The 8,025-nt window shown below is 39.4% G+C and overlaps 1 protein-coding gene across 3 annotated transcripts; it reads left to right on the top strand.

Moving 5' to 3' along the window:
- The first annotated feature begins 1,364 nt into the window (after positions 1-1,364).
- On the top strand, positions 1,365-7,982 carry si:ch211-67e16.4 (uncharacterized). Of its 3 annotated transcripts, none has more exons than XM_068330237.1 (9): positions 1,365-1,453; positions 5,738-6,220; positions 6,437-6,675; positions 6,801-6,920; positions 7,017-7,098; positions 7,178-7,374; positions 7,451-7,537; positions 7,677-7,755; positions 7,843-7,982. In XM_068330237.1, exons 2-9 carry the CDS (start codon positions 5,782-5,784, stop codon positions 7,869-7,871), a joined length of 1,272 nt encoding a protein of 423 aa, XP_068186338.1. In that variant the 5' UTR covers positions 1,365-1,453; positions 5,738-5,781; the 3' UTR covers positions 7,872-7,982. The 3 variants fall into 3 exon arrangements, with proteins under 3 accessions (XP_068186338.1, XP_068186341.1, XP_068186340.1); XM_068330240.1 differs by having other exon boundaries at positions 6,455-6,675; XM_068330239.1 differs by lacking the exon at positions 1,365-1,453 and adding an exon at positions 2,193-2,257.
- The last annotated feature ends 43 nt before the right edge of the window (positions 7,983-8,025 follow it).

Below are 8,025 nucleotides of genomic sequence, written 5' to 3' on the forward strand. Positions count from 1 at the left end.
CTCTTTACTCTCAGTGACACTCAATCCAATCACTGCTCAGCTCTCTCTCTCTCTCTCTCTCTCTCTCTCTCTCTCTCTCTCTCTCTCTCTCTCTCTCTCTCTCTCTCTCTCTCTCTCTCTCTCATTGGGAAAGCGGTGGAGTGGACGGAGGAGAGAAGGAATAAGAAGAGTATATGGAAATGAAGAAAATGGGAGGAAGGAATGGAAATAAAGAATGAAAAACAGAGGGATAGGGGAAAAAGAGGTATGGAGGAAATGAGGAAGGACAGGAACTAAAATAAATGGGGGGAGGGGGTGAACAGCAGAGATGAAGCGAGAAAAAGATCGGCAGGAAAGAAGTTTGACGGGCAGGATTAGATAGACAGACAGACAGACAGACAGACAGACAGACAGGTAGATAGGTAGGTAGGTAGGTAGGTTGATAGGTAGATGGATAGATAGATAGATAGATAGGTAGGTAGGTAGGTAGGTAGATAGATAGATAGATAGATAGATAGATAGATAGATAGATAGATAGATAGATAGATAGATAGATAGATAGATAGATAGATAGATAGATAGATAGATAGATAGATAGATAGATAGATAGATAGATAGATAGATGAAAAACTGGGGGGAAAAATATAGTGAGGACAGAAAGGTGGAAAGAAAATTAAAAACAGGATACAGGAGGAAGTGAGAGTGAAAGGGAAAAATGTGAGGAACGGGAAATTAAAAGAGAAAAATACGGAATAAGTGAGAGAACAGAAAGAGTGGAGAGAAAGGGGGAGAGCTTCCCGTGAGCCCTCTAGTGATTACATCTGTGATGTACATGAACCTGAGACTCAACCCGGAAGGACTGGGGCCATCTGTGTGTGAACTTCTGTAAACCGGCCATTAAATCCAGAGTTAAACTCGATTTATCCTAAACTAACAATGGAAGAGAATCTTTAAAAAATAAATGATTGCTAAAATAATTGTTGCTAAATAATTGTTACTCGTGCTCTCTTCTATGGCTTTAAATTATTTCACAAAAATCTGGTGGCAACTTTTCGCGTGATCACGAAAAACAAACGTGAGCTTTGTAGACCGAGGCTAATACTGTCCAGACGTGTGTTATATAATTTCGCCAGGAGGGAGCAGCAATAATCCAGCACTGCCTTTAGACAGCTGATTATAGAAGAAGAACTATCAAGTTCGCTTGAGAAGTTTCAGGAAACTACTACGTAAAAGGAAACGACCCGCCCTTTATTGTTTCTGATTGGTGAATCTGAACGATGACGTAATATTTTTTAATCAATTAGTTGAGGGATTGGTCAGATTTTTGTCGAAATGTTGACGTAAACCAATAAGAGCGCTAGTGGGGCGGGATATGTCGTTTCCGTGATATTATTTATGAATTCACCCACTAGTGTTTATTGGTTGTACCGGTGAACGTCTTCAGTTAATAAAACTACGACAATACAGACAAAACGTAAGTGAATGAATTCGTATTAATCCATAATGAAGACACGAATCATCCGTTACCCAACACACACGTTTAATAGGAGATTGTAGCGGAAATTAAAGTCGCACGGTGAAGCTGTGTAATTGGGCTATGCTAACGTTAGCCATCGAGCTATTCCTCGTATTGATGTGTAAACAATTCCACGTTGTCACTTTAAATGTATATAACATGATCATCTCACTCCTCAGTGATATTTAAGATCGATAACTTCATTCGGTGGAATTTTTTTTGTTTGGGCGAAAGAAGCTAATTGTGAACATCGTGATGTCAAACCGTTAACATGAAACAGGTTGTCAATCAGCTGATCAAAAGTTTGAGACTACAGCTTTTAAAGATTAAGATTAAATTCGCTCTATTGATCACCAGAGGGGAAATTCTCTTCTCACTCACGGTACATTACAGTACATATGTATGTTAGTCAGATCACACGATCTGATCACACAATGTGATCACTGCACGGTGGCGCAGTGGGTTTCTCCCCGTGGCAGAAAAACAAGATCACACAACGTTGTGTATAGGCCCCTGAAACACAACACACTAGGGGCCTGTGTGTAGGCAGAGTGAGGGGTCACGACTTCGAGCAGCTTGAAGGGGGGTGGTGGTGCCTTGCTCAAGAGTGCCTCGGCAGTGACTGAGAGGTCAGCTGACACCTCCCACAGTCAGCTCATATTCTGAAGATGTTTTGGCAGGAGCGGGAATCGAGCCGCTGGCAGTGGGAATAGAGCCGCCGATGTCTGGGGCCATGTCTGATTGTAAGACCGCTTTTCTCCGGTCAGTCAGTATAAATTTTTTTTTTGGTCAGTCTGTCTAAAAAATTGTTTTCAGTCATTGCAGAAATTTTTTTTCGGTCAGTTGGTCTAAAAAAATTCTTTTGGTTTGTTCAGTCTAAAAATTTTTTTTCAGTCAATGTAAAAATCTATTTTTTCAATCGGTTTAAAAAATAAAAAATTTTCTGATTGGTTGGTATAAAAATTTTTTTCGGTCGATATAAAAAAAAAATTCAGTCAGTTGGTTTAAAATAAATTTTTCTGATTGGTCGATCTAAAAAATGTTTTTCATCTGTCTAAAAAATTTTTTTTTCGGTTGGTCGGACTAAAAAAAAATTTTTACTGGTTGGTCCAAAAAAAATTTATTTTGGTGGGTCAGTCTAAAAAATTTTTTTTATGTGGTTCTGTCTTAACAGAAGTTACTTTTTAGGTTGGGTCAAACATTTTTCATTCGGCTGGTTTAATCTTTTTTTTGGTTTAAAATTTTTTTTGGTTTAGATCGGTTCAAAGAAGTTATTTTGGTCGGTTGGTCCAAAAACTTTTTTTTTTGTACGGTCTAAAAAATTTTTTTGGGTTTTGCGATCTAAACAAAAATCATTTTTTAGGTCGGTCCAAAAAAAATTTTGTTTGGTCGGTCGGTTAAAAAAAATTTTTTTTTGGTTGGTCGGTCTAAAAAAATTTTTTTTCAGTCGGTCCAAAACAAAAGAATTTTGGTCGGTCGGTTTATAAAATTTTTGTCAGTTGGCCGGTTTAGAAAATAAATTTTTTTCCCATTGGTAGATGGGTTTAAAAAAATGTTTTTTGTCCGTCATTTAAAAAAAAATTTGGTCAATTGGTCTAAAACATTTTTTTTCGTTTGGTCAAAACATTTTTTTTGGTTGGTCGGTCTAAAAAAATTTTTTCAGTCGATATAAAGAAAAAATTTCAGTCAGTTCGTTTAAAAAAATTTTTTCCAATTGGTCGGTCTAAAAATTTTTTTTAAGTCTATCTAAAAAATGTTTTAGATCTGTCTAAAAAAATTTTTTTCTGTTGGTCAGTCTAAAAAATTTTTACTGGTTGGTCCAAAAAAATTTCATTTTCGTAGGTCAGTCTAAAAAATTTTTTTTTTCAGGTGGTTCTGTCTTAACAGAAGTTACTTTTTAGGTTGGTTCAAACATTTTTCATTTGGCCGGTTTAATCTTGTTTTGGTTTAAAAATTATTTTGTTTTTGTGTTCTAAAAAATATATTTTTTAGATCGGTTCAAAGAAGTTATTTTGGTCGGTTGGTCCAAAAACTTTTTTCTTTTGTACGGTCTAAAAAATTTTTTTGGGTGTTGCGGTCTAAACAAAAATCATTTTTTAGGTTGGTCCAAAAAAAATTTTGTTTTGGTCGTTCGGTCCAACATAAATTTTTTTTGGTCGGTCGGTTAAAACAAATTTTTTTTGGTCGGTCGGTTAAAACAAATTTTTCTTTGGGTTGGTTGGTCTAAAAAAATTTTTTTTCAGTCGGTCCAAAAAAAAGAATTTTGGTCAGTCGGTTTATAAAATTTTTCTCAGTTGGCCGGTTTAGAAAATAATTTTGTTTCCCCATTGGTCAATAGGTTTTAAAAAATGTTTTTTGTCAGTCATTAAAAAAAAAATTTGGTCAATTGGTCTAAAACATTTTTTTTTCGTTTGGTCAAAACATTTTTTTTGGTTGGTCGGTCTAAAAAAATTTTTTTCAGTCGATCTAAAATTTTTTTTAGATATGTAGATATGTTTAGATCGGTTCAAAAAAGTTACTTTTGTCGGTTGGTCCAAAAACATTTATTTTTTTGTACGGTCTAAAACATTTTTTTCGGTCAGTCCAAAGAACTTTTGTTTTTTCAGTTGGCCAGTTGAAAAAAAATTCTTTTGGTTTTGCGGTCTAAACAAAAATCATTTTTTAGGTCGGTCCAAAAAAAGAATTTTGGTCGGTCGGTTTATAAAATTTTTGTCAGTTGGCCGGTTTAGAAATTTTTTTTTTCCCCATTGGTCTATAGGTTTAAAAAAATGTTTTTTGTCGGTCATTTAAAAAAAAAATTTGGTCAATTGGTCTAAAAACATTTTTTTTCGTTTGGTCAAAACATTTTTGGTCAGTCTAAAAAAGAATTTTTCAGTCGATCTAAAAAATCTTTTTTTTCAATTGGTTTAAAAAATAAATATTTTCTGATTGGTCGTTCTAAAAAAATTTTTTTAAGTCAATTTAACGCAATTTTTAGATGTCAGTCTAAAAAGATTTTTTCGGTCGATATTAAAAAAAAATTCATTCAGTTGGTTTAAAATAAATTTTTATGATTGGTCGGTCTGAAAAAATTTTTTTAAGTCGATCTACAAAATGTTTTAGATCTGTCTAAAAAAATTTTACTGGTTGGTCCAAAAAAATGTATTTTGGTAGGTCAGTCTAAAAAATTTTTTTTTCAGGTGTTCTGTCTTAATAGAAGTTACTTTTTAGGTTGGTTCAAACATTTTTCATTCGGCTGGTTTAATCTTTGTTTTTGGACTAAAAATTCTTTTGGTTGTACGGTCTTAAAAAATATTTTTTACATCGGTTCAAAAAAGTTATTTTGGTCGGTTGGTCCAAAAACATTTTTTCTTTTGTACGGTCTAAAACATTTTTTTCTGTCAGTCCCCAAAGAAAAAAATTTTTTTCAGTTGGTCAGTTGAAAAAAAATTCTTTTGGTTTTGCGGTCTAAACAAAAATCATTTTTTAGGTCGGTCCAAAAAAAAATTTTGTTTTGGTCGGTCGGTTAAAAAAATTACATTTTGGTCGATCGGTTTATAAAATTTTTGTCAGTTGGCCAGTTTAGAAAATAATTTTTGTTCCCCATTGGTCGATAGGTTTAAAAAAAATGTTTTTTGTCGGTCATTTAAAAAAAAAAAATTGGTCAATTGGTCTAAAAACATTTTTTTTCGTTTGGTCTTTTGGTCAGTCTAAAAAAATATTTTTCAGTCGGTTGGTCTAAAAATGTTTTTTTGGTCAGCCAGTCTAAAAAAAATTTTATGTGGTCAGTCTGTTGGTCTAAAAAATTTGTTTTTCGGTTAGTCTGAAAAATTATTTTGGTGTCGGTCATCAAAATATTTTGTGTATTAATGAAGTTATACTGTTATCACTTTCAGTCACCTGAAATGTCTCCTAACATTTTTGATTTGTCTATTTTTACAAATGAATAGAAAGACAGATAAGTAGATACTTTATTGATCCTGATGGAAATTCAGTATATCATCTGCTCACAATAAATACACAACACCGACGGAAAAAGACAGTACATCGACAAATGAAGCCAGAAAGCATAAAAACCATAAGTATTTTTGGAGATGATTTTCATTAACCTGTGATAGTGGTTTTGATCTGTCCACAACAGAACAGCTTTAATAATGAGTCTTCTGTCGTGACACTGCCAGTGTTATTTACTGCTGTTTCTGACTATTTACTAAATGATGTTGACAAAGATCTTCTGTTTAAATTACGTCATTCTTCTCGCAGTAAAACCCTGAGAAGCATCACCATCCACCTGGAGTGTTCTCACGATGGACGTCAGCATCGCCGTGTCGCTGATTCGAGGGCAGATGGGCGCCGTGGTGGAGCGAGCGGTGAACGGAGCGGTGGAGATGGTGCTGGCCGAGATGCTGAAAGTGGTCGGCGTCAAATTCGAGGAGCTTAAAGCACAGGTGGCGCTGATGAAGAGGGACGTGGCGGTGCTGCAGCGGGAGAAGGCCCTGAAGGAGAAGGAGAACGACAGCATTCGCTCCAAGCTGCGCTACACCGAGCTCAAGCTCAAGTACTACAGGCAGGGGGTGGAGGAGGAGCTGCAGCAGAGGGCGTCGGCGTCCTCTCTGGTTCTCGTCGACCCGGCGAACTTCCACCAGGCCCAGAGAGGCGACTTGGGCGTCTCCCCCCCAGACAACCTTCCATCCTGCCCGACTCAGGCCAGGACATCGGATGCAACGCTGATGAGAAGCAGCCAAGGTAGCGATCGTGATTCCACTGATTCATACTGGGTGATGCGTTGGTACTCCCAGAATGCATCTCTTGATACAGATGCAGAAATTTCTGACAAACATATAATTTAATAATTATTTGTGCTGCTGCCTTCATCCCAACAAATGATTGTAACCTAAAGAAAAATTCAAGGATATTTAAGGTGAATACTGAGGTCGGATGACCACATCTGTGTTTCTACAGTCTTGTACTGTCCTACAGATTGCGACGCAGCTCAGAGTAAGGATGATATTCAGGGGGGGGACGGGTGTGAGTGGACCATCCCCCTGCAGCCACAGACAGAAGGCGTGGACGCCGTCGGGGTCCCTCCTCCTGTCCAGGTCCTCTCTGTGGATCTGGGGCAGCAGCAGTTCACTGGATCGTTGTGCCCCGAGGATTCCCCACAGGCTGATAACTCCACCCCGCCCATCTCTGCTCCACAGGTGACAAAGCACACAGGGTCTGTGAGGATGCAGCTTTTAAAGATGTTCATTTCAGACAGGATAGATTCTAGATTCAGATTTCTCAGCCGTTCCTAAAGTCGGCGTCGTGTGTTGGGGTGATCCAGGTGAAGCACGAGGCAGAGGAGGTGATCTGCATCAAAGACGAGCCAGAGGATGAGCAGGAGGTGATGAGCGCCCTGCTGCTGGACTGCCAGGTGGAGCAGGGTCCCGTTCTAGAGTCGGAGGTGAATGTCAGTCAGTGGTTGAGTTCGTCAGGCTCACACACGTCACAAGATGAATCCAGTATTCATGTGTGTTTGTCTTTATCCTTCATCCTGCAGGCTCAGGGCTCAGTGACTGAGTGGTCGGGATTTCCAGGAAGCCAGAGGCATCACACGACAACCTTGAGTTCAGCCGGCGCCTGTGAGCACACGATATGAATCACCAGCCTGAGATTTGATCTTGTGTCTGTGACTTTAATTCTAAAAATCCCTCCTCACAGACGTGATGCCTCAACCGTCATCCTCCTTCCTGTCGATGGTCGCCATGCCGCCCAGCATCACACCCCGTCAGACGGTGCGGCCCTGGAACAAAGACATCAGCCTTTATGAGGAGTATAAGATGCGCAGGAACGAGCTCCGCCGCCGGCGACACAGAGAGCTGGAGAAGACGATGCCTCAGCCTCTCCTGGCAGACATGGCAAGTTGATCGAGAGCGGAGGGAGCGTTCCTCCAGGTTTCCTGCTTCTAACATAAATGATGACACTTTGTTGAAGGTGCGAGAGCGTCGAGAGAAGACCAGGCTGAGGGTGGCCAGATGGAGGGCGAAGCGGAAGCTGCAGGCCTGCCTGAACCAGGCTCAGGTCAGTCACCGGCACTGCATGGAACCATGCATGCGTTTCCATGGTTACAAGTTGAACGTAGTCTTTCGTTGGGCCGGATTTGTCTGACTTGTAACTTCAAACCTGTTGACGCCTCATCTATCCTTCCTCTCCCTCTCAGGCTCTAGGGGGCGCTGCAGGTCTTTCTCAAACTGGCTTCCCCATCACCAGCCAGCATCAGCCGCCCCTCATGCCTTGTGGTGAGTTATCATTTAATTATCTACAAAACACAACACGTTCTACTGGGGTGAGAAATATAAATGAAAGTTTACACTGATGTGTTTCAGCTGCTGCCCCCGGTAACCAGCAGCGGTAGAGCTCAGCGTCATCCTCCTCCTCCTGATGGACCTATCACAGACAAGCATCCCTCTGACACGAGAACTCTTGTAATCAGGTGTGCATGCTGGGATTTAATGTCGAATACACTGGTGTTCAGGAGGCGTCGAAACCTCCACCCCCCCTCCTGCAGA

The sequence above is a fragment of the Antennarius striatus genome, chromosome 12 (assembly GCF_040054535.1).
Source record: "Antennarius striatus isolate MH-2024 chromosome 12, ASM4005453v1, whole genome shotgun sequence".
Classification (NCBI taxonomy): domain Eukaryota; kingdom Metazoa; phylum Chordata; class Actinopteri; order Lophiiformes; family Antennariidae; genus Antennarius; species Antennarius striatus.

Excerpts from the sequence above, each read along its gene's own strand:
- si:ch211-67e16.4 (XM_068330237.1), top strand. The coding sequence starts at position 5,782 with ATGGACGTCAGCATCGCCGTGTCGCTGATTCGAGGGCAGATGGGCGCC. Across the intron at positions 6,221-6,436 it reads GCTGATGAGAAGCAGCCAAG|TCTTGTACTGTCCTACAGAT; the intron begins GTAGCGATCGTG and ends GTGTTTCTACAG. Across the intron at positions 7,375-7,450 it reads AGCCTCTCCTGGCAGACATG|GTGCGAGAGCGTCGAGAGAA; the intron begins GCAAGTTGATCG and ends ACTTTGTTGAAG.